Genomic DNA, 27,091 nt, shown 5'->3' with positions numbered 1-27,091 from the left:
CCCTGCCGGCGGTTATTATACCTATGTAAGAATAGTCTGGGCGGGTTTTGCAGTGACTTCATCATCATGACTAAGAGCCAGTGACGCTGCTGTAACAGGCTTAGTTGTTTGCAACTATTAAAGTTTTAAAAAAAACCTGGAAAAAAAAACCGTGTTGCTAAGGAGACGCATGCGCGCTCCCGGCGGAGTGACAGTGGACTGAGCGGGGGTGCGGGGACGCGCACAGACCCCGCAGCAGAGTACGACACAGTACGCGGCGCACTTACCCACGATTCCCAGTGCACACGGCCGGGCTCCGGACTCTGTCAGTCCGCTGAGTCGGTCTCACTTTGGCTTGTACCAGCAGCTGTATAAGAGATAATAAGTCTTGCGGGTGGCTGCCAGGGGGGCGCGTGCTCTGGGTCATCTCTCCGCCTCTTCCTCCTCCTCCCCTCGGCGGGCCGCGTCCGTGTGATGGGCTGGGCCTGACAGCAATGTGTTAGCGAGCCGCGGCCTGCGGATAGGACCTGGGGCAGGTGTCTGCTGATAAACCCTCCTCCTTATCTCAGGGACATCATCCTGGGAGACCGGTCGCTGATGCTGTGACAGTCCCCGCAAGCAGTAACCACCTAGACGGGATCCACTGGGGACCTTATCCGGGATCTATTCACCCATCATCACCAAGGAAACCGGCAACACGAGACAGGGGCCGTCTGTGCATCACTCGGGGGATCCGGCAGGGTCTGTGGCTGCCTGTATCTCTCATCTGAGGGATCAAGTGAGATCTGCCTGTATCTCCGCAGAAGGATCAGGTGGGATCTAGGTGGATATCCACAGAGGAATTGTGTGGGATCTACCTGGGTATCCACAGAGAGATCATGTGATATCTACCTGTATCTCTACAGATGGTTCAAGAGGGATCTGCCTATATTTCCATAGAAGGATCAAGTTAGATCTACCTGGATATCAATAGAAGGATCAAGTGGGATCTACCAGAATATCAGCAGAGATCCAGTGGGATCTTCCATAATATCAGCAGAGAGATCAAGTGGGAACTCCCAGAATATCAGCAAGAGGGGTCAAGCAGGTTCTAGTGGTTTATCTCCAGGGTGCACCCTTCTCCTCTATTTGCAGGGCATGATGCCCGCAGTCCCCCATTGATTGTCTTCACACATTAAGCTCCCAGTTCTGGGGAGCAGCCACCATCAGAGAGGAAATGTCTTTCTTTAACTTTCGGAAGATCTTTAAGCTTGGTGGAGAAAAGAAGAAAAAGCAGTATGAGCATGTCAAGCGGGATCAGAACCCGGAGGAGGTCTGGGAGATCATAGGAGAGCTGGGCGATGGAGCCTTTGGGAAAGTGTTTAAGGTGAGAGAGGCTGTGTAGGGTGTCTGAGCCAAGATTATCTGTTTACATCAGCTATCCACAGCCTTGTTGTGATCCAATGGGTCCATGCTGTGAATTGAAGGTTTCACAAAGAGCTGTGGAATTGCCGGTCTAGATCCACAGTGTGTTACCGTCTATGATACATATTGACAAACCCGGTCTGCATAATGTCACCAAGTAGTACAATCATTAACTTCTAGCCATAGGGGTCATATTCAGTTGATTAAGATGAAAAGGAAAAGCTCTGCCTTCAGACAGGAGAGGAAACCAGAGTGAATAAAATAAACAGGAAGGCACATCTGTGTCGGGGTGATTAGTATAACTCCATCCGGCAATATTGGGCCAATGTTTAGAAGTGGGCACCACTTCCCATACTCCCTTCTTGGTGAAGAAGATTTCACAGCTGGAACACTTGCGGATACAGTATTATATTGTGTATCCCACTTTGCAAATGTTGTGCTATACTTTTTATTTTCTTGTGTTGTCCACAACACCTGCATGACTGTCAGTTGTTACCTAACCACATCAGTGCTTTATGATTTTGTAACAACCAAAGAGCACAACATAATGATGATTTTAGCAAATTGTTACTTTCTTGGCCTAAAAGTCTAATTTCCAAGGCAAGGGACCTTCTTGGTAACACTAGAGGAAGTTAGTCCATATGTCACAATAATCTGCTATGAAATGTCTGAATCACCTCGTGCTTACAGCTGTCTGTAAAGTTAGCTGCTGCAGTATGTTGCCATGTGTCCTGAGCTACATAAAGTTAGTGTCAGACAAGCTGAAGTGTTATGTACTTAGGCAGGTTTGGTGATCTGCTTCCTATGAGTCAGGAAACCTCTCCCTTCTGCCTCCCAACCCATCCCAAATCATACCACAGTGTGCATGTAAAGGAGATTTTCTCTAACGTCCTAGTGGATGCTGGGGACTCCGTCAGGACCATGGGGATTAGCGGCTCCGCAGGAGACAGGGCACAAAAAGTAAGCTTTTAGGATCACATGGTGTGTACTGGCTCCTCCCCCTATGACCCTCCTCCAAGCCTCAGTTAGGTTTTTGTGCCCGTCCGAGCAGGGTGCAATCTAGGTGGCTCTCTTAAAGAGTTGCTTAGAAAAAGTTTTTAGGTTCTTTATTTTCAGTGAGTCCTGCTGGCAACAGGCTCACTGCATCGAGGGACTTAGGGGAGAGAAGTGAACTCACCTGCGTGCAGGATGGATTGGCTTCTTAGGCTACTGGACACCATTAGCTCCAGAGGGAGTCGGAACACAGGTCTCGCCCTGGGGTTCGTCCCGGAGCCGCGCCGCCGACCCCCCTTGCAGATGCTGAAGATTGAAGAGGTCCGGAACCAGGCGGCAGAAGACTTTCAGTCTTCATCAGGTAGCGCACAGCACTGCAGCTGTGCGCCATTGTTGTCAGCACACTTCACACAGCGGTCACGGAGGGTGCAGGGCGCGGGGGGGGGCGCCCTGGGCAGCAATGTATAATACCTGTATGGCGAAAAATACATCACATATAGCCCTTGAGGCTATATGGATGTATTTAACCCCTGCCAGATATCACAGACTCCGGAGAAGAAGCCCGCCGAAAAGGGGGCGGGGCCTATTCTCCTCAGCACACAGCGCCATTTTCCCTCACAGAAATGCTGGTGGGAAGGCTCCCATGCTCTCCCCTGCACTGCACTACAGAAACAGGGTTAAAACAGAGAGGGGGGGCACTGATTTGGCGATATGAATATATATTAAAATGCTATAAGGGAGGAACACTTATATAAAGGTTGTCCCTGTATAATTATAGCGTTTTGGTGTGTGCTGGCAAACTCTCCCTCTGTCTCCCCAAAGGGCTAGTGGGTCCTGTCCTCTATCAGAGCATTCCCTATGTGTGTGCTGTATGTCGGTACGTGTGTGTCGACATGTATGAGGAAAATGTTGGTGAGGAGGCGGAGCAAATTGCCTGTAATGGTGATGTCACTCTCTAGGGAGTCGACACCGGAATGGATGGCTTAATTATGGAATTACGTGATAATGTCAACACGCTGCAAGCCGGTTGACGTCATGAGACGGTCGGCGAACAAATTAGTACCTGTCCAGGCGTCTCAAACACCGTCAGGGGCTGTAAAACGCCCATTTACCTCAGTCGGTCGACACAGACCCAGACACGGACACTGATTTCAGTGTCGACGGTGAAGAAACAAACGTATTTTCCTTTAGGGCCACACGTTAAGGGCAATGAAGGAGGTGTTACATATTTCTGATACTACAAGTACCACAAAAAAGGGTATTATGTGGGATGTGAAAAAACTACCTGTAGTTTTTCCTGAATCAGATAAATTAAATGAAGTGTGTGAGATGCGTGGGTTTCCCCCGATAGAAAATTATTGGCGGTATACCCTTTCCCGCCAGAAGTTAGGGCGCGTTGGGAAACACCCCTTAGGGTGGATAAGGCGCTCACATGCTTATCAGAACAAGTGGCGGTACCATCTACAGATAGGGCCGTACTTAAGGAGCCAGCTGATAGGAGGCTGGAAAATATCCTAAAAAGTATACACACACATGCTGGTGTTATACTGCGACCAGCGATCGCCTCAGCCTGGATGTGCAGAGCTGAGGTGGCTTGGTCGGATTCCCTGACTAAAAATATTGATACCCTTGACAGGGACAGTATTTTATTGACTATAAGAGCATTTAAAGGATGCATTTCTATATATGCGAGATGCGCAGAGGGATATTTGCACTCTGGCATCAAGAGTAAATGCGATGTCCATATCTGCAAGAAGATGTTTATGGACACGACAGTGGTCAGGTGATGCAGATTCCAAACGGCACAAAGATGTATTGCCGTATAAAGGGGAGGAATTATTTGGGGTCGGTCCATGGGACCTGGTGGCCACGGCAACTGCTGGAAAATCCACCGTTTTTTACCCTAAGTCACATCTCTGCAGAAAAAGACACCGTCTTTTCAGCCTCAGTCCTTTCGTCCCTATAAGAGTCATATCTGCCCAGGGATAGAGGAAAGGGAAGAAGACTGCAGCAGGCAGCCCATTCCCAGGAACAGAAGCCCTCCACCGCTTCTACCAAGTTCTCAGCATGACGCTGGGACCGTACAGGACCCCTGGATCCTACAAGTAGTATCCAAGGGGTACAGATTGGAATGTCGAGACGTTTCCCCCTCGCAGGTTCCTGTAGTCTGCTGTACCAATGTCTCCCTCCGACAGGGAGGCAGTATTGAAAACAATTCACAAGCTGTATTCCCAGCAGGTGATAATAAAATTACCCCTCCTACAACAAGGAAAGGGGTATTATTCCACACTATATGGTGGTACTGAAGCCAGAAGGCTAGGTGAGACCTATTCTAAATCTGAAATATTTGAACACTTACAAAGGTTCAAATCCAGATGCAGTCACTCAGAGCAGTGATAGCGAACCGGGAAGAAGGGGACTATATGGTGTCCCGGGACATCAGGGATGCTTACCTCCATGTCCCAAAATTTGCCTTTCTCACCAAGGGTACCTCAGGTTCGTGGTACAGAACTGTCACTATCAGTTTCAGACGATGCCGTTGGATTGTCCAAGGCACCCCGGGTCCTTACCAAGGTAATGACCGAAATGAGGATTCGTCTTCAAAGAAAATGGACGACCTCCTGATAAGAACAAGGTCCAGAGAACAGTTGGAGGTCGGAGTAGCACTATCTCAAGTAGTTCTACGACAGCACGGGTGGATTCTAAATATTCCAAAACCGCAGTTGTTCCGACGATACGTCTGCTGGTCCTAGGGATGATTCTGGACACAGTCCAGAAAAAGGTGTTTCTCCCAGAGGAGAAAGCCAGGGAGTTATCCGAGCTAATCGGGATCCTCCTAAAACCAGGAAAAGTGTCAGTGCATCATTGCACAAGAGTCCTGGTAAAAATGGTGGCTTATTACGAAGCGATTCCATTCGGCAGATTTCACGCAAGAACTCTTCAGTGGGATCTGCTGGACAAATGGTCCGGATCGCATCTTCAGATGCATCAGCGGATAACCCTATATCCAAGGACAAGGGTGTCTCTCCTGTGGTGATTACAGAGTGCTCATCTTCTAGAGGGCCGCAGATTCGGCATTCAGGATTGGATGCTGGTGACCACGGAGGCCAGCCTGAGAGGCTGGGGAGCAGTCACACAGGGAAAAAATTTCCAGGGAGTGTGATCAAGTCTGGAGAATTCTCTCCACATAAATATACTGGAGCTAAGAGCAAATTTATAATGCTCTAAGCTTAGCAAGACCTCTGCTTCAAGGTCAGCCGGTATTGATCCAGTGGGATAACATCACGGCAGTCGCCCACGTAAACAGAAAGGGCGGCCCAAGAAGCAGGAGGGCAGTGGCAAAACTGCAAGGATTTTTCGCTAGGCGGAAAATCATGTGATAGCACTGTCAGCAGTGTTCATTCCGGGAGTGGACGACTGGGAAGCAGACTTCCTCAGCAGGCACGACCTCCACCCGGGAGAGTGGGAACTTCATCGGGAAGTTTTCCGCATGATTGTGAACCGTTGGGAAAGACCAAAGGTGGACATGATGGCGTCCCGCCCGAACAAAAAACGGGACAGGTATTGCGCCAGGTCACGAGACCTTCAGGCGATAGCTGTGGACGTCCTGGTAACACCGTGGGTGTAACAGTCGGTGTATGTGTTCCCTCCTCTGCTTCTCATAACCAAGGTATTGAGAATTATAAGACGTAGAGGAGTAAGAACTATACTCGTGGCTCCGGATTGGCCAAGAGGGACTTGGTACCCGGAACTTCAAGAGATGCTCACAGAGGACTAATGGCCTCGGGAGCTAAGAAGGGACTTGCTTCAGCAAGTACCATGTCTGTTCCAAGACTTACCGCGGCTGCGTTTGACGGCATGGCGGTTGAACGCCGGATCCTAAGGGAAAAGGCATTTCGGAAGAGGTCATACCTACCCTTGTCAAAGCCAGGAAGGAGGTGACCGCACAACGTTATCACCACATGTGGTGAAAATATGTTGCGTGGGTGAGGCCAGGAAGGCCCCACGGAGAAATTTCAACTCGGTCGATTTCTGCACTTCCTGCAAACAGGAGTGTCTATGAGCCTCAAATTGGGGTCCATTAAGGTTCAAGTTTCGGCCCTGTAGATTTTCTTCCAGAAAGAATTGGCTTCGGTTCCTGAAGTCCAGAAGTTTGTCAAGGGAGTATTGCATATACAGCCCCTTTTGTGCCTCCAGTGGCACCGTGGGATCTCAACGTAGTGTTGGGATTCCTCAAATCATATTGGTTTGAACCGCTCAAATCTGTGGATTTGAAATATCTCACATGGAAAGTGACCATGCTGTTGGCCCTGGCCTCGGCCAGGCGATTGTCAGAATTGGCGGCTTTGTCTTACAAAAGCCCATATTTAATTTTCCATTCGGACAGGGCAGAACTGCGGACTTGTCCCCAGTTTCTTCCTAAGGTGGTGTCAGCGTTTCACCTGAAACAACCTATTGTGGTGCCTGCGGCTACTAGGGACTTGGAGGACTCCAAGTTGCTAGACGTTGTCAGGGCCCTGAAAATATATATATATATATATATATATATATATAATTCCAGGACGGCTGGAGTCAGAAAGTCTGACTTGCTGTTTATATTGTATGCACCCAAAAAGCTGGGTGCTCCTGCTTCTAAGCAGACTATTGCTTGTTGGATTTGTAGTACAATTCAGCTTGCACATTCTGTGGCAGGCCTGCCACAGCCAAAATCTGTAAATGCCCATTCCACAAGGAAGGTGGGCTCATCTTGGGCGGCTGCCCGAGGGGTCTCGGCTTTACAACTTTGCCGAGCAACTACGTGGTCGGGGGAACACGTTTGTAAAATTCTACAAATTTGATACCCTGGCTGAGGAGGACCTGGAGTTTCTCTCATTCGGTGCTGCAGAGTCATCCGCACTCTCCCGCCCGTTTGGGAGCTTTGGTATAATCCCCATGGTCCTGACGGAGTCCCCAGCATCCACTAGGTTGTTAGAGAAAATAAGATTTTACTTACCGATAAATCTATTTCTCGTAGTCCGTAGTGGATGCTGGGCGCCCATCCCAAGTGCGGATTGTCTGCATTACTTGTACATAATTATTGTTACAAAAATCGGGTTGTTATTGTTGTGGGCCATCTTTTCAGAGGCTCCTTCGTTGTTATCATACTGTTAACTGGGTTCAAATCACAGGTTGTACGGTGTGATTGGTGTGGCTGGTATGAGTCTTACCCGGGATTCAAGATCCTTCCTTATTGTGTACGCTCGTCCGGGCACAGTACCTAACTGAGGCTTGGAGGAGGGTCATAGGGGGAGGAGCCAGTACACACCATGTGATCCTAAAAGCTTACTTTTTGTGCCCTGTCTCCTGCGGAGCCGCTAATCCCCATGGTCCTGACGGAGTCCCCAGCATCCACTACGGACTACGAGAAATAGATTTATCGGTAAGTAAAATCTTATTTTCTGATCCAAATCTATAACCTGATTTATCTAAACTGTGTGTGTATGGCACATCCTGATCATCTATTGCTGTGCAAAGGTCAACAGTTACCAGTGTAAACTCATTCCATATATTATATACATCCTGAGGTCTTTCCCTTGTGTGTAGTTTAGTTTAAGTGAAATCTGATTTATTTTGCAGTGTATTTAGTGCAAGGGCCCTAATTAAGTTACAAGTCTGATCTAAATGAATTTATTTATGAATTGGGCACATACAGTTGTGTCCTCCTTCACCTAGCGCAGTTTCCCAAACTCGGCCATTATAGCCAGGTTTTAAGATATCCATGCTTGAATCCAGTTGGTTAATTCAAACTGAGTTTCTAATGAAGTCACGTGTGCTCAAGCATGTTTTGCCTTATTACCTGGTCTGTAATGGCGGACCATGGTTTTTCCACAATATGGCATGAGATGCTTGGCGCGATTTAGACATCCCACCACAGGAGTGTCTTTTTATCCTTACTCACATTGTAGACACACACACACACACACACACACACACACACACACACACACACACACACACACACACACACACACACACATCCTTTTGGTCAAAATCCTGACACCCAATAAAATGCCAGTGGTCGGGAATCCCAACCGCCGTCCAGAATCCCCACTTAAGTGCAGATCCACACCACCGGGCCCGAAGCGTGACGAGCACAGCAAGCCCGCAAGGGGACACGCTGTACTCGAGGTCGGTATTCCGACTCATGATTTCGTCGTCTGTATTTCGACCGTCAGGATCCCGGCAGCCAGGATTTCATACTGAACCCACCCGTACCAGGCACACTAGAGTAATACTTTTGTTGCAAAGGAATTGGTATAAAGTAGCCGTTTCAGCATACTGATATGAGGCATGGAGTGGTCACTAGTTTCAGAACTCTTTTTACTCAGCTTAACAAAATGAGTTGTACACAGAAGTACATAAAATTCCCGGTATTCAGGGTATCCCGGCATTGTACTTTTGTTACAGTAGTGATGCATATTTAGAGATGAAGTCTAGCGGGATGTTTGGCGCAGCTAAGTCGCAAGCTCCGTGAGCTGTTTGACACAAGGTTTATTTTTCGTTTGGCTTCCAGTGAGAATAGTCGATTATGAATGGAGAAGGGGGGGCGGGGGGACGGAGTTTCTCATGCCTGCCGCTCCCATGTAAAGAGACCAGGGCTTTTTGGGCGCCCATCACTTATCTTGGATTTCTGCTAGCAACCTACTGAAGTGCGAGCAGAGATCCATCTAAAGTTGGGCTTTTGGGCACCTTAGCTGCAGCGCGTACAGTAGTTACACAGGAAATGCCGCTTTACATGGCTAATCGGGAATTTGGGCGCGGCAATGCTGCACTCATGACCAGCGCAGGCTTGGCACGCTAATAACCATCACATTTGACGGGAGATATGGGTGTGATAAAACAATTGAATTCCCACCATAGAATGTAATGACAATAATTTGATGCTTATTATTAATGTATAATAAATGTAAATACAGGATAAAGTGTGTCTGAAAGTATAAATTATTGTTTTTGCTACACTTAATATAATAAATGATATCAATCAATTGGTAAACAATTAAGGTAGAACATAATGGGCTCCTGTGATGAGACAGATTCTATCATGATGTTTGATCAGCACTGTGAAGGAAGACTGCAGTGTTCTGTGTTTCAGTACTTAGGGACAGAAATGCAGAGGAAATTGCATTTCCCTCTAGACGTTAATTCCCCATTTAACGTTCACTAAAGTTAATTTAGCTTTCTTCTTAGCCAGCACTTCCTGAGCTGTGCCTATTGAACGTAGCTTGCACGGGACTAATGAAAGTGTCATTTTGCTATGGGAAAGTAGTAGAATGTGGTGCTGCTCTATAGGAAGTAACTAAATCCCCCATTTGAGACAGTAAGGAAAGATTGATCTGTTAAACCACTCCACACCCCCTGCTTCCTTTTCACCCCCGACTGCCAAGGAGCTTCCAGTTTCAGTCATTCAATCTGCTGGCAGAAGTTCACGTTATACAGCCAAGTGATTGTTTGGGTCTAGAATGGGGCTGATAAAAGATAGGAGCATTTCACGTTTGCTTGTCAAGGAATTGAAAGTTAGCGGAGGCTACTATTATTTATTAGCATACGTTTACACAGAATCAGCCTACATCACAACACTTTACAATTGGGAACGACACAGTAATAAAAATACAAGACTAAATAATTAACCGACAGGTACATTATTATTATTTATTACCAGTTATTTATATAGCGTACACATATTCCGCAGCGCTTTACAGAGAATATTTGCCCATTCACATCAGTCCCTGCCCCAGTGGAGCTTACAATCTATATTCCCTACCACATGTACACACACACATATTCACGCTAGGGTTCATTTTGTTGGGAGCCAGTTAACCTACCAGTATATTTTTGGATTGTGGGAGGAAACCGGAGTACCCCGGAGGAAACCCACGCAAGTACAGGGAGAATATACAAACTCCGCACAGTTAGGGCCATGTAGGGAATCAAACCCATGGCCTCAGTCCTGTGAGGGAGTAATGCTAACTATTACACCATCCGTACTGCCCCAGGTACGTAGGTAAGCATGAGCTGCATACAAACTTTGGGGTCAGTTCAATTTGGAACGATGACAAAGTCAAACTTAGCCACTCCATCTCCAATGTCATCCCTTATTTGCATTTTAGTTCCCGCCCCCCATAAGGGTGCGTATTAAAATACGCAATTTGTGGGTGAGGGGGGGACCGCGGATGGAGGAGGGTGTCTGCAGATGCTCCGGGTGGAGGGCGCAGGTGTGGGGGGAGACATATATGGGGGGTGGATGGTGGAGGGGGTCTGGAGGTGCTGTGGGTGGTGAAGGGGCGGAGGAGTGGGAGCCGCGGGTGGTGTAGGGGGTCTGGAGGCACAGCGTGTGGGTGAGGGGTGGAGTGCCGCATGTGGTGGAGGTATGGTGGCCATTCTCGGGATCGGCGGGATCCCAGGATTTAGGCCCAAAAATGGCCGGGATTCAATCCCGGGATTGGAAGCTTCAATCCCGGGATTGGAAGCTCCAATCCCGGAGATTGAAGGATCAGCGTTGAGCGTCCACAGGATGCTCAAACGCTGCCCGGCTTCCTCCTTCCGAGTCCCCAACGCAGCGTGAGAGGTCACGCTGCGCTGTTAGCTGCTGCTGGGAGCCGCCAGCAGCGTTCACAGGATGTTCCCCTCCCGCCCGCCCCCGGTATATGGTGAGTTATATGTGCGTGGCGGGGTTGGGCGAGGGGGCGGCCACCTAGGTAAAAGCCAATCCCGGGATTGGCCATTTTTCAATCCCGATACCCGGGATTGAAAAAATGGCCCGGGATTGGCTTCTCTAGGTAAAGGGGAAGGTGCGGAGGTATGGTGCATTGGGGAGGGGTCTGGAGGCGCTGCGGGTACTGTACCTGCCAAAAAGGTAGTTGGAGGGTATGCAGTAACAGGGCCAGGACAGGGGTGACGGGGCCAGGACAGGGGTGACGGGGCCAGGACAGGGGTGACGGGGCCAGGACAGGGGTGACGGGGCCAGGATAGAAATGACGGGGCCAGGATAGAAATGACGGGGCCAGTATAGGGTTGACAGGGCAAGCACAGGGGTAACAGGGCCAGGATAAGGGTGACAGGGCAAGGCCAGGGGTGACAGGAACATGACAGAACACAGGGCACGGGAGAGATTGGTATTAGGGACAAAACAGTGGTGACAGACAGATGTGTCTTACCGGAGTCACTGCTGCTGGCTGCTGCTGTTCCACTCCAACCTGTTGGGATCTGCTGCTGGTGGAGACTTGGCATGGCTGACTCTCTTAGGTTGGAGTCCTGCTTCCTCTGCCCGTCCGCATCCCTCCCCCCCTCCTCAGTCACACACCGCAGACCTCGCGCAGCTGCCGGGTACTGTGGTAAGGGGAGACTGGGAGTGACTGGTTAGCCCCCAGGAGACGCTGCGGCTGGAGGGAATAGGGGGTCATACCATGCACGCGGCGCGGACCTCGCGGCTGCTGGGCACTGTGGTAAGGGGAGACTGGGAGTGACTGGTTAGCTCCCAGGAGACGTTGCGGCTGGAGGGAGGAGGGAGTCAGAGCCTGCAAGCAGCTCGGACTTCTGCAGCGCTACCCGCCGGCTAAAGTGTGTGAAGAAGCTGGGCGCACCTCACTGCGGGTGGCAGCGCTGCAGCTAGCGGTGGGGTTGCCGGGGCTGGAGATAACAGAGGCAGTACGGAACCTGCACAGCGGCAGGTACCCCACAAAACTGCAGCTAAGAAGCGTGGAGTGTGCCAGAAGTGACGCTTCTCCGCGCCAGAGAGACCCTGCTTAGTATGCTGATGTGGTGGGTCAAGCACACAGTGAGCCGGTGCCCGTCTGTCTGTACGGCATACCCCCTCACACACCCCCATACCTCCCAACTGTCCCGGTTTTCGCGGGACAGTCCCATTTTTTGGGGTCTGTCCCGCTGTCCCACCCGCGGGTTGCAGTGTCCCGCGGTGGGGTGGGGGGGGGCAGTTGGAAAGCTCCTGTAGCAGCGGTGAATAGTGGAGACAGAGGGAGAGGGGGCATCAGGGGGTACGGATTAAGGGGGGGTTCCAGCAGCAGAGCCGGATTAAGGGGGGGGGGGGGGGTGTTCCAGGGGGTACGTACCGTTGGCCCCACAGTTTTAGGGGGCCCCCCGGCTCGAGTAGCTCTGTTCCAGCTCAGAAGCTCCCCCGTCCTGCCAGCAACAGCGGGAGCATTGTGCTACAGTCAGCACACGCCGCTGCGTATTGGCAGGTCTGTGGTGTTGCAGGGAGGCAGCAGTCTCCCTGCTTTCTTCTGCCTGTGAGGGTGTGTAGGGGGGAGCGACCACCTCCTCTGGATTTAGCCCTAGCTGAGGGGCCAAAATTCCATAAAAATCCCGCAATTTGCATAAGGGGCGTGGCCTCGTGCGCGGGGGGCACGATTAGGCCACGCCCCAACCCACAGCAGGCACATCAATGAGATAGGGCTCCCCTGTCTCAAGTGCCCTGGGCCCCCCGGATTCATAATCAGCCCCTGGGGGTATGCCAGCAGCTCACAGAGCGCAGGGCATGCCCCCTCACTGACGAAAACGGGGCCCCTCCCGTGAAGCCACGCCCCCTTTTCGCAGCGTGTGTGTGTGTGTCCCTCCTTCTGCCTGAAGAAAGCTCCTGAAGAAAGCTGGAAGGTATGCACCCCTGCCTGTGCCATGCCCATACTATCTGCTTCTGCTCCTAGTCTCCTATAGATTTGGCCAGATCTGTGACTCATTTGACTAACTCCGCCCAGTGTTGTGACTCCGCCCAGCGTTAGCAAATGAGTCACAAAGTCACAGATCTGGGCTATTATATAGGAGATTGTCTTTATGTTGGCTTGTCTCTGTTTATACAGTATGCTCTCATTACGAGAGGGATGCGGTCAAGATGCCGGTGGTCGAAATACCGACGCCGGAATCCCGACCGCCACAATCCCGACATATTCTCCCTCCGTGGGTGTCCACGACACCCATAGGGGGAGAATATAATAGTGTGCCCGCAGCGTGGTGAGCGAAGCGAGCCCGCAAGGGGCTGCGTTCCGCTCGCCACCCCTGTCGGGATTGTGTGGTCGGGATTCCGGCGTCGGCATTTAGTACTGATCCCTTACGAGAATACCAGTTGTTCTGTGTGGTGCTATGAAATTTGATTATTTAAAGGCTGATTACAATTTATGGGGTCGATTCAATTCACCGACAGTTGAATAGCGCCAGGAATTAGCTCCCGGCGCTATTCAATACAGCGCCAAGTGACACTCAAGTGTCAGGAATTCTTCTCTCACCCCCGGGGATGAGAGAGGAAATCCGACAAAAGTGCTGCCGCGCGGCCGGCACGAGGCTGATTCTGTCAGGAATCAGCATCGCGGCGGGGAGTTAAGTCGGAGAATGCCCGATCTCCTGACAAATCAACCTGTCAAGTCCGGGAGAACGGGCATTCGCCGACTTAACTTGAGCTGAATTGAATAGCGCCGGGAGCTAATTCCCAACGCTATTCAACTGTCGGTGAATTGAATCGACTCCTATGTGTGGTACTTTATGGTGAAGCAGTAAGGATCTCAGGATGGGTGATTGTTACATAGCTGTTTGGTTTGCAGAAAACAAACAAACATGAGATTTCCATCTATTGTCCAGTTTTCCTTCTGTGATGCTGGATAAATGCCAGAAGCCTAAGAATTTACTATTGGAATCTAACTTATTATATTTAGTCTATTTAGTCACTTTTATGTATTTTCTGGGCTTCCTGAAACTCCTGCTTACTCCTGTGTTTTAGTGGCTGATGTCTACCTTTGTTTATCCACCTCTGCCTTTGGATTTGTTCATGTACATACTCTGCTACAATGGGTAAAACTTATGGCACTTCAGAGGCGGTCAGGTTCTGCATTTTTGGGTTTCGTCGCACCTTTATTTGGATGACAGCCAAATGTGTCATCTGCAGATCTATAAATATCTGCATTGGTCCAGTGTTACTGAATATTTTTCTGCCATTTCATTTTGATTTCCTCTCATCATCTCAAACTCGCTCTTTGATATCACTGAGCCCGATGTTGCTATTTTTGCTGACAACACGACCATAAACCACAGGGCTCAAGCTCATAGCCTTCAACTTGGAACAAGCTTTTGTTTCCCACATGAAGTACGTATCTAAAGCTGGGTACACACTGTGTGATATATAATCTCAGCGCACATTGGAACGATATATCGTACACCTCGCATAATGTGTATCCATGATCCACCGTTCCCGCCCACTGTCCATTGTATTGGCCCATCTGATGTGCTGCACGTCACATGGTACAGTCCCAGAGGTGACGCAATATATTATACATGCAGTATGTAACGATACATTATGCTGTCATACAATATATCGCATAGTGTATATGGCGATGCTATTTATCACAACATTGCAACACACCGTCGCTAGGACACACCATTGTATAGTACATACCCAGCTCTCTGCAAATACTTTAATTCATGTACTCCTTATTTCCCACATTGTCTGCTGCAATTCTCTCCTTACCGGACTTCATCTTAGCAGACTTTCAACACTTTACTATTTTGAAGGCAGCTATATTGTACAGAAGCCAATACAACCTGTTCTGTGTGTGGTAGAACAGCTTGCAGCAGTAATTTGAGGACATACTGGGAACAGTTTGTCTTTGGGAAGCACTGCTCTTTCCTCATAATATATTGAAATACATTTTTTTTCTTTTAAACACATCTAAAATACAGAGCTATTAATGTTGTGCAAACCCTTATCTCTTTATTTGTGTCCAAATATATCTCCTGACTCATTCTCTCTGCCCAAGATCATCTCAGCCCACCCTCGTTACCTACTTACATCCTGGTCACTGGACTTTCTGCTGGCTGAATCCACTCGGGATTCTCAAAACTACCTTAGAATATTCTACATGATTACCATTACAGTGCACAGTCCATGCTCAAACAACTTATTGACCCACCCACCAATAATACTGTGTGACAGTAAGCATTTTCCTGTTGCAATTTACCTGGGCTAATACACAGTCTGTGGCACTAAGTTTTGTACAGCCAAAAACTGCTAATGGGTTTTACATGAGCTCCTACAAAACATGTTTCTGGGTTACGATGGTAAAACACACACACATTTCTTAAGGTACATACACATTGTGCGATATTTCTTTGCAATTTTGACTATATAGTCAAGCTTTTAAGAAAAGTTAGCATATATCGCACCGTGTGTACACCGCTTGTAATACCGATGTGCGGTCTCACAAGGTCGGTATTACAAGAAAAAATAGACGTGCAGGCAAGTCAATTTTGACTATCTAGTACAAAGTATAGTCAAAATCGTCCATAGCCAAAATCGCAAGCACACATAGTCAATATCGCACTGTGTATATGCACCTTTAGGCAAAGATTACATTTTGTAGAAATATTATTGTAAAGACTGTCATCCTTTTTATAAATGGGTCATTGATCCCTGTGATTGCTAGGGCCAATCACATAGACACTTGGACACCATGGGAAGAATACAGGACAGAGCATAAACCTTTTTCTTGTAGTCATTATTTTCTGCCTTTGTCAGATCTGTAGGGTCCATAATGTCTGTCCCTTATGGTATCCGGACTCCAGGTCGACAGCACAAAGGTCGACACACCTTAGGTCGACGCCAATTGGTCGACACACCTTAGGTCGACATGGCCAAAAGGTCGACATGGACAAAGGGTCGACAGGAACAAGGTCGACATGGAAAAAGGTCGACAGGAGTTTTTCACGATTTTTTTCTTTTTTTGAACCTTTTCATACTTAACGATCCACGTGGACTACGATTGGAACGGTAAAGTGTGCCGAGCGAAGCGGTAGTGGAGCGAAGGCACCATGCCCGAAGCATGGCGAGCGAAGTGAGCCATGCGAGGGGACGCTGTGCACTAATTGGGGTTCCCGGTCACTCTACGAAGAAAATGACACCAAAAAAACATAAAAAAACTCATGTCGACCTTTTTCCATGTCGACCTTTTGTCCATGTCGACCTAATGTGTGTCGACCAATTGGCGTCGACCTAAGGTGTGTCGACCTTTGTGCTGTCGACCCTCAGTCCCAGACCCGTCCCTTGCATTCGTCATTGGGATCAGTGTCTGTAACCTCTGCTGTACTTGGTACTAGCTGCTTAGGTGGAGGGAACATGCCCTACTCCTTATTTCTTATTGCCACAAGGGATGACCCCGCAAAAACTTCACACTGGAGGAGGCTATGAATGTATGTAATAATACACAGCGGTCATGTTTCCTCCCACTTCCTTCCAAGGTAAGTGTATATAGCTTGGACAGGCTTTCCTCAGAATTCAGATTCCCTCACCCATATTATTTTACTCGCCTCTCTCCTCACACTCTCCAGTCCTAGGGCATCATGTCTTGTGAGTTGAGGCCCACACATTGAAGATAAGGCCTCCCCAGCTCTTCATTAAGGTGACCTTAATAATATATGCCACCTACGACTGTCCTTTACATATTTTTTTATATACTTTTTCGGGGGGTGGGGGAATAGTTGTAAATAAACATTAGCATTTTTTGTTCTGGTTTTAGTTTAAAGAACTTGTAACCTTTATGTGACTTGTCTCTGAGAGCTCTTGTTACCACAGCTAGAACAATGGAAATCAGTGTGCTTATGTGCAGGCTAAAGGCCCGTATTCATGAGCAGATTTGGGGAGACGTGTGCTGAGTGAACCGCTCGGCGCACAGCGCGATGTGTGCTGAGCGTGCGGGGACGACGACGGGGGGCCGCTCATTTCACCCAGCGGGTAAAATGAGCGACCTGCTAGATTGAGCCTGCATGCAGGCTCAATCTAGCACCAGCGATAGCGATGCACGGGGCTGCACATCGCTATCGCTGTGGGGCATACACACGGAGAGATCATGCTTAAAATCTAAGCAATCTAGTCAGATTGCTTAGATTCTAGGCTGGGGTCGCTCCGTGAGTACAATTGCATTTTAATGCACCTAATCACTGTATATTACCTAATCTTTTCCTCTCATAGACCTGTCAGCGACCACACTAGTATGCTGACACGCAATAGACCTTCATATTAAAGTGACTACAGTATGCTTGCACAGCTACCACCTTCCCACCCCCACATCAAAGATGGTCTCTCAGCCAACTGGCTGTAAGCTCTCTCTTTGCTGAGCTGCCTTCCTATTAGTGCAAGGCTTGGTAAAGATAGCGCAGTCTCGTGATTGGTGGAAGACTCTCCTCTTTGGTGTAGGGTAGAGGGAGGTACTAAAGGATGACTGACAGCTCTGACAGCAGGCAGTTAGTTCTCTTGGAGTCATACTGTATGTTAATGTTGAATACAGAATCGTAAAAGTGTCATATGAGATACAGCTGTCAACTCATTTCTTGATATGCTTCATTGGATTAACAGCAAATTTGCTGCAGTACTTTATAGCATGCATTGCAGCTTTAAAGGCGATCTCCAAATATTTAAGGACACTCTCTTCTATAACTTTATTGTAGGATTATGGGCAGAAAGGTCCATCATGTTCTATTTCTCAGGATCCTGTTTACTTTAGCTCAGACCTGCTTCCACTTAGTGTGACAGATATTAGAATCTTCACGTTCTGAGGCTTTTCTCAGCTCGGATTGTTTTATGGTATTTTATCTTCTCCCAAATTCTCACTTTTGGAGGGATATCCTCATAATTCCTCTTGAGAAGTATATATCCCAGTCAGTAACATGATTTGTTATTTAGCATTAAGCTTTATATACTGCCTCTTAGTTGAAAAATAAACAGCTAGTAAAGCTTTACCTACCGTGGTGGCTGGGGATTGCAAGTGCCTTCAGACACTATAACATACCTCCCATCATGACCCTCTCCAGGAAGGACAGAATTCTCTGTTCCTGGACTTCCCTCTTAATTTTCGATTGCTATCACCTGTGCTGAAACACCTTTCTTATCCATCAACCTGTCCAAAACAGGTGTCGTCAATCATAAATTAAGAGAAAAGTGCAGAAGCAGAGCATTGTGTCCCTCCTGGAGAGCGTCATGTTGGGAGGTATGCTATAATACATAGGTCTGCAAACTCGGTCCTCATTACGTGCTGGGTTACCTGCAAAACATGCACTGTGTGGGGTAATGAGGACCGAGTTTGCAGACCTATGCTATAATATAATGATCCAGGCAGACCGGACTACTTTTATGCTGGCATCACATTATACGCTGAAATATAGGACAAATGTACAAAACTACAGCAATGATACTTGTGTACATTGCACAGGAATAGGATAATTATCAGGCATCTTGGTAAATAAGGTGAGAAGGCGATCGTTATTGACCTTGGGTCCTGATTCAGGTTTGTTAGCAAAGCAAAAAAAAAAAAAAAAGCACACAACTGGGCAAAACCATGATGCACTACAGGTGGGGCAGATGTAACATGCAAGGAAGTTTAGATTTTTGTGGGGTGAAATCTAAATTGCAGTGTAAAAATAAAGCTAACATTTGTGAGCTACATGCAGAAATAGCCAGTATTTACCCTGTACAGAAACAATATAACCCACCCAAATGTAAATCTCTTGGTACATATTACATCTGCCCCACCTGCAGTGCAGCATGGTTTTGTCCAGTTGTGTGCTTTTTTGCTATGATAACAAACCTGAATCAGGCACTTATACCCCTTTCACATCGCACTGAAAACCCGGTCCGTGTGCGATGTGAAAGGTCCAATTGTGAATTAGCAGGTCGCCTGACCCGGTAATTCAACCCGGTAAAAAAGAAGGGTTCTTACCGGGTTGATTACCGGGTCAGGTGCAGTGTGAATGGGAGCCGTTCCGATGCGAATCGGCTCCCATTCACAGCATAGGCAGAGGCGGCGCAGGAGATGAGCTCATCTCCCGGCGCCGCCTTCACCCCCGCCCCTGCTGCTGCTGCTCCCTCCGCTGCTATGGCAACCGACCCGGTATATTGCCGGGTCGGAAAGCCAGCAGAGGAGCGCAAATGCTGGATCCCACCCGGTAAGTACACGTTTGTCTTACCGGGTAGGATCCGGCATTTGCGATGTGAATGCGGTATTGGCGTGTGGTCATTTTCCAATCCCACTAATGGAAGATATCCAGCAGCTCAGCCCAGACTCGGAACAGTGACCATTTGGTCATCCTTTCTCGTGAATTTTTTGCTTGACTCTTAAATAACTTCACTTTATTTTTTAGATTTTCTATTTTTACAGTGATACAACAATCCATCCTTACTGCTGAAAGAGCTAGAGAAGCAGCACAAATAATGGGGTGTTCAAGCACCCACAGAGCTTGCTCTCTTCTGCTTAGCATTGCAGGGAAGCTTATGGATGAAATGTAATAGAGTGGGGAACTCGATAGTCCTGAGATATCAGTGAGTTGAGATACATTTACAGTGGCAGTGTTTCGTAAGGAACCCTGTTGGTTTTGCCTTATTAAACATTGCCCCTTTTAAACGTATATACTAACTCGACAAAATCTCGGGGCTTTCCGAATCCCACACCCTGTTGCATTTGGCCCTATAACTGTAAATGTTATTTCATCCATAATGTAGCAGGAAAATATATATTCAACAGATCATCTCAATATCAGTGTTTCTACAAGGAAAAGCTGACTGTGCTAGCTATTAGGAAACATGAAGGATATAATGTTACTCTTTGGGTCGGAATGATTGGTGGTGCCTGACTTTTGGTAGTTCTTTTCATTGATGACAGTGGATGCAGAGTTTCTCTGGATTTGTAAAAGATCCTACATGATTTGTTTCATCTCTGTCTTCAGTTCTAGCACGATCTCATAATTTGTGTCCAGCTTCTCTCAGTATGGATGTGGACTCTGGGGGTTATTCAGAGATGGACGCAGATCTTGCTTCCAGTAATCACATGCTTGGGGTCGCACAGAGGTTGACCGCTGCACTGGCAGGTGGCTGGCGCCATGTTTTTCTCTCGGAGCGGCTGCGTGTAACGTCACACAGCCGCCCTGAAATCTATCCAGACACACCCTGCGTTGTCCGGACAATGCCGCAACAACGCCCTTCCCTGATGGTTGCTGACCCCTCTGACTAAACATTCATCTACAAATGACACCTTACAGTTTACAGTCGAGTAACCCCCAATAAAGAGGTAAAATGTGTTGGAAAAAATTAGGGGTCGATTCAATTAGGAGTGGGCGGGGCAAATTGTTATTGCAGCGGTGTGGAAATGCTGGTAACAGCACCTCAGCTCCCCCATCTCACTTCAAAATCATAGACATTAATACGCAGCCCTACAGTGGTCCGAACACAAATCTGCAAGTTCAGAGCTAGAATAAGTGCAGCATACAGTATGACCAACTCGCAGCTAAATGAACCAACCATTTAATCTTTCCACAATATGATGTCATTATCAGTGCATTATAGGAGGAATTGGTACAAGGATGATTATATAATAGTAGTTACCAGCCCTGTCAAAATGATGGAACAACCTAACAGTAATGTCAGCGCTGGTGGCTGTGTGTGCCCGAATGAAACAACACTTGAATTGCTCCGTTGGGTACCATCTGGGGGCAAAACACTTTGATTGCCCCCCATAGAGGTGAGGAGCCGCGTTAGCCCTTTATTATATAGGGTTTATACTGTGGTAATAACTATTGTTTTGATGGCTTATCCAAAATTGGGTCAATATTGTAATCAAAACCATCAATCAATAAAAAATATGAATAGTGTTAACATACATAAAAAATATATTACAATGGTAACAAAAGTTGTAGCACTACTAAAGTGTGGAAGACCAAAAACATTGTGTATTGGTACGTGGGAGGTTGTGTGCGAACTGTACTTACTAATCCTACTGTAAAACACTAATATTAGCCGTTCCTTTGTTCAGTGTGCATGTAAAGGGGGGTACTCACGGAGAGATCCATGCTTAAAATCTAAGCAATCTGACTAGATTGCTTAGATTTTAAGCACAGATCACTCGTGTGTACCCCCCACAGTGACAGGCTCAATCTAGCACGTCGCTGAAATGTGCGCCCCCCCGCATCGCTCAGCACACATCTCCCCCATGCTCAGCACAGCGTGATGTGCTGAGCGAGGGGGACGGATGGGGGGGCCACTCATTTCACCCGCTGCATGCAGGCCCATCTAGCACCGGCAATAGCAACACGCTGGGCTATGCATCGCTATCGCTGTGGGAGGTACACACGGAGAGATCTGTGCTTAACTTCTAAGCAATGTAGTCAGATTGCTTAGAATTTAAGCACTGATCTCTCCGTGTGTACCTCCCTTAAGATGTGTATATATAAAGCTTTATTAGATACAACAGTATTGAGGGAACTGAATTGCTGGAAACTGCGCAGACACAGCCAATTATGACGCCCCGACACTGCAAGTTTTCCTGCAAACCTCTGTAGGGTGTGACGAAAATACTTCTGATGTGGATAGACACAATTTGCGCTTCTCAAAAGGAAATTTTGTCCATTGCATTGAATTGAATCACTCCTATGAGTCTTAAAATCTTCCTTATTATTACCAGTTAGTCTAGTTAAACATTACGTTAACACATGTACAAGTGTACCAACCCTATACCAGCCACACCGTTTCTCATTTACCAGCTGGCTGAGTGCTAGTAAATGATCAGTTATGTGTGACCACCTATGTATGGGGTCACTGACTAATAACTCTTACAGCCCTCCCCCTTCTCAGTTACTCAGTGCTGCTATTCTTATTACAATGAGGCAGAGGGGGCTTTCACATGGTGAGTCAACTGATTTGTCTCTAACCAGCCACAACACAAAGCTGTAATGCACTAAAGGAATTGTGACATGAACCATAGTTTGATAACACATATAAATACTTTGCATACAATGAGGGCCATTCACTGAGCACCACTCTCACAAAAAAATAACTGATCTGTTTACTTTGGGCCAAACTATCTTCAAACTTTTGCCTGATGGTTTATATACTGCATGCCCCCTACTGTTTCATTGTGCAGCCTTCTTTATTATGTTGGGATTAGTAGTCCGTATTTAGGCATATACTGTATATGTTCCAGTAAATGTTAGTTCCCAGTTGTGATTCTGTTGGGATGGATCATGCTGATTCTACTGTATATACCAGTGGTTCTCAGACTGTGTGTTGTGGCTCCCTGGGGTGCCTCGGGACACTTGCAGGGGTGCCCTGGGTTGGTGGCCCAGGACCAATTCTAATTAATTACAGTCAATGTAATATAAATAGACAAAACCAGAGCTTGCAGCCTCCAGACATAAAATATGTGGACAAACAGAAGTGAATTCTGTCCCTCACCGGGTATGGGTCGTTGGGTCGACCCAACTTAGTTCGACAGTCATTAGGTCAACATTGGCATTAGGTTGACATGTACTAGGTCGACATGAGTTTTTAGACTGTTTTGGGTATCGTTTTCTTCATAAAGTGACGGGGAAGCCCAATTAGTGCACCGTGTCCCCTCGTATGGCTCACTATGTTTTGGGGAAGGTGCCTCGCTCCGCTACCACTTCGCTCAGCACAGGTTACCGTTCCAATCGTAGTCCACGTCAAGTATGGGAAAGTATGGGAAAAGTATGGGAAAATACAAAAAATTTAAATTGGAAAACCTCATGTTGACCGTTTGACCTGTCGACCTAGCACATGTCGACATAATGACCGCGTCGACCTATTGGCCATGTCGACCTAATGCATGGCGACCTTCAGTGGTCGACCTAATGACTGTCGACCTAAGCTGTGTCGACCTAACGACAGTATCCCCCCTCACCACATAACTAACCATGAGGATGACATATAAACACAATTTGTTTAATTTAATATTATTTTTTTTAGAATTTCCCAATAGGAAATTTTAGACCTAGGGGTGCTGTGAATAAAATTCTGATAATATAGGGTACCGTGACCTCAAAAATGTTTGGGAACCACTGGTATATACATATATTTCAATGCTCATTTTTTATCTTCTTTATATCCTCTGTGTGATGTTAATTGTATTATTAATATTAAGTTATGGTGGAAGTAATGAAAAATGTAGCAGAAAATTGTGTGATAATCCATAGGTTGGTATTTATCAAAGCGTGGAGAGAGATAAATTTGTAAGCGATAAAGTACCAACCAATCAGCCACTCAGTGTCCTTTTCAAAACACAGCCTGTAAAATGTAAAGCTGAAGCGGATTGTCTGGTACTTTTTCGCTCTCACAATTTTAACTCTCTCTGAGCTTTGATAAATAGTGACAGCATTCCAGCTCTATCAGTTTTCCAGTATATTTAACAACATAGAAACAAGAATCAGATTGCTGTAAGTTACCCCTATACTGGATCACACCTATATATTTGCAGAGCTTCATGGTGTGTTTATTTACCATGGTGATAAAAGGGATTTACAGATCTGAAGGTTTCCCAGATATTCCACCATCCAGACGTTTCCTGTACTACTTTCAGATAAATGCAAATTCCGACAGGATTTTAAAAATAAATGAACTATTGACTGCTGCTGAGATGCACTCTTATCACACAGCATGTACTGATCTATGAATATGGCAGCATGAGATACCTAGCTAGATGTTACCCAATCCTTCCTTCAATTAAGGAAATCGTTTTTTTCCCCTGTCAAACAGGAGATGTACATCCAGAAGGCTCGTGTTGAGTAATACAATATGTGTCTGTAGACTTAACCGTGATACTTACATACAGCAATTGTTTGAATCGATTTTAAATGAACACCTCACTGGCTGGCTCAAAGAGAGGAGCATAAAATACATGATATGCCAAAGGCACACACTATTGGGAATAGTCATCGTGCCCGAAGTGTGGTGAGCAAAGCAACCCGACGAGGGTATATGTTTGTATTGATGGTGGTCACATAACATGGACTATACAAGATTTGGCCTAAAAAAAACAAAATGTGTGTGCCTTTCGGCCATATGTTTTCGTCATACTGACTTTCTATCTACGCAATGTAAATCTATTATACCACACCCGCGGCAGGGAGGGGGTAATGGTGGGTAGACGCTGGTAGATATATCTGCAGATCCATGGATCTGCAGATATATCTATAGCCGGATAGGGCAGTGTGTTGTGCATACACACTGGCCGACCTGTTGTGACTGATGTCAAAAACTGGGCAGGCGTTTACATGCACCCGCCCAGTTGAGCTGTCAATCACCGCGGCTGCTGCAGGGAGTGTACATGCGGTCGCCTGACTGTGTACACACATAATGGCGCTCCAATATCTCTGTAGATCTATTGGTCATCGTGTGTGCTGCAGGGCCAACGCGATATACTGTGTGTGGCGTTCACAGACATATTGTTGGTACACACTTGGCGACGGGCCCGCGATATATAGTCCAGTGGATACCCAGCTTTAGAGTCAAGGGACTGTGGGACTGTGCAGCTGCTTGACGTGCTCACGTGCGTGTAGGCGTGTGTACATATATATATATATATATATATATATATATATATATATATGTATGTATGTATATGTATAGTCAGTCCTAAAAGACACTACTTGTTTCCTGTAGACATGTCTACTTACAGCCAATCTGGGTAATAAGGAGCGGGCTGCATTAATAATGCAATCCCAGTAGTTTGTGTCATTATAAAAATGATTTTGTAGGATGGCACAATGGAAAATGTTTGTCAGATAAAATGAAGGGGAGGCCGACAAGTAAAATGCATCCTATAAATAGGTCTGATGTGCACTGGATGTTCCACATTTTACGTGCAGAGTGCATTACATAACTATGCTGCCACTGCTACGCCTGTGATTACCTTGTGTCAGAGGAAACACTCATGTCAGACGAGCAGTGATGGGGCCATCTGAAGGGCATGAATAACACTATTTTTCTAAATAAGTGTTTGCAAGTAGGGTGCTCAAAGCTATATAACAATAATGCCGGATACCTAGGACATGATTCATTCCTCTGCTCCCTGAGATTTGACAATTCTATGGAAAACAGGCAGCACTTTCTTATGGGGACTGAGGCAGTGTAAGCAGCAATTGTAACAAGACTGCTCTTTCAGGCTGTTTCTCTACGCTAGACCTGGCCAACCTGTGGCTCTCCAGCTGTTGTGAAACTGCAAGTCCCAGCATGCTCGGCCACAATTTTGCTAATAGGGTATGCTAAAACTGTGGCAGGGCATGCTGGGATATGTAATTTCACAACAGGTTGGCCAGGCCTGTTCCATTGGATCCAGCTTTTTTTTTCCTTTTAATGCCGTCAAGAAAGTAGTAAGCGCTTATTGTCACTGCTTGCCTCTTGGTGGGGTCTATATGTACATGACTGAGGTGGACAGGGCTAGAATCAGCTTCCCTTCAATCAAAGCAGCTTAATAGAAGGTTTTCAAATCCGTTACACAGGACATTGACCTCCCAAGTGACTTGTAGTGTATTGTCTACAGACAGCACTGATTAGGAAGGGCCTAATACTATACGTTTTAAATGCCCACTCACTGCTAATACCCTCTGGCACTCCTCAGGGTAGATTGGGTTTTTGTTCTTTCTTTTTGCGTCCTATAAATCACTATTGTATAATTGCATTATATAATACCATCTTAGGGTTTGGTACTAGAGTATATAAAATGCATATAATTATGTACACTGTGATCTTGCAACACAATTATAATTACGTGTTATGAATTTGGAGCAGGCAACCTAATATTTGAATACTGTGTAAGGCTGATGTTTAACCAACCCTTCAATGTACTTTTTACTATCAGGACAAACAAACAGGGTAACGTGTGTGTGTGTGTGTGTGTGTGTGTGTGTGTGTGTGTGTGTGTGTGTTATATAGAGAGCACGGTGTGAAATTCCTGCTCACTTTCTTATTTACAGTGGACCCCACTGCTGTGCAGACTGCAGCAAGCACTCCTTTATTGACTTCTGGAAGTAGACATTAGCACTGTGTGCAGTATAGGGAACAGTATGGTGTGAGGAGCTATGGCTCCTGCCCAAGCAGTGTAATACATGTTGTCCTTTTTATGTTCTATTTATTCTTTGACAAGTATTGAAAGTGCAAAATCTGGACTTTGCACAACCGTCTCTTGCAGTATTACTGCTACCGGGTTGGGTATGGGTGACCGACGTTTGGGATCCTGCCGGGATCCCGTGGTTCAGATTGCCGGCAGGGGGGGTTGCACAACGAAGCCCCTGGCGGGCTCGCTACGCTCACCACGCAGTAGGCTCGATGCGCTCGCACAGTTTCTATTCACATTTTACGGATGTCATGGACACTCAATTAGAGCATGCCCTGTGTGTGTGCAGTGTGTCGGTACGTTTGTGTCGACATGTTTGACGAGGACGGTTACGTGGAGGCAGAACAAGTGACTGTGGTGTCGCCGCCGACACCTGATTGGATGGATATGTGGAAGGTGTTAAATGATAATGTAAGCTCCTTGCATAAAAGGTTGGATAATCAGTCAGGGTCTCAATCCGTGTCTGATTCTGCAGCTCAGAGGCCGTCAGGGTCGCAAAAGCGCCCACTATCCCAGTTGGTTGACACAGATGTCGACAAGGATTCTGACTCCAGTGTCGATGACGATGAGGCAAAGTTGCAGCCTTAAATGACTAAAGCCATCCGATACATGATTATAGCAATGAAGGATGTATTGCACATACCGGAGGAAAACCCTGTCCCTGACAAAAGGGTATATATGTATGGGGAGAAAAAGCAAGAGGTGACTTTTCCCCCTTCACATGAGTTAAATGAATTATGTGAAAAAGCATGGGATTCCCCCGATAAGAAAGTGCTGATTTCCAAAAGGTT

At 46.9% G+C, this 27,091-nt stretch overlaps 2 protein-coding genes across 4 annotated transcripts in view; one reads left to right on the top strand and one right to left on the bottom strand.

Annotated features, from left to right (window-relative positions):
• Window positions 1–352, bottom strand: part of STN1 (STN1 subunit of CST complex) — a 240,032-nt gene extending 239,680 nt beyond the window's left edge. The window contains exon 1 of the mRNA XM_063961973.1: window positions 267–352. The gene's annotated coding sequence lies outside the window, so the exon portion shown is untranslated. The remainder of the gene's footprint in view (window positions 1–266) is intronic.
• A 431-nt stretch (window positions 353–783) lies between these two features.
• The window catches only part of SLK (STE20 like kinase), a 167,467-nt gene continuing 141,159 nt past the window's right edge, over window positions 784–27,091 (top strand). For all 3 annotated transcript variants that reach the window (XM_063961972.1, XM_063961971.1, XM_063961970.1), the window contains exon 1: window positions 784–1,345. In XM_063961972.1, coding sequence (XP_063818042.1) covers window positions 1,196–1,345 — 150 coding nt within the window. In that variant the 5' untranslated portion in view covers window positions 784–1,195. The remainder of the gene's footprint in view (window positions 1,346–27,091) is intronic.

The sequence above is a fragment of the Pseudophryne corroboree genome, chromosome 3 (assembly GCF_028390025.1).
Source record: "Pseudophryne corroboree isolate aPseCor3 chromosome 3, aPseCor3.hap2, whole genome shotgun sequence".
NCBI classification, from domain to species: Eukaryota; Metazoa; Chordata; class Amphibia; order Anura; family Myobatrachidae; genus Pseudophryne; species Pseudophryne corroboree.
Note: the sequence above shows the minus strand (reverse complement) of the source record. Positions and strands in the feature narration are given on the sequence as shown.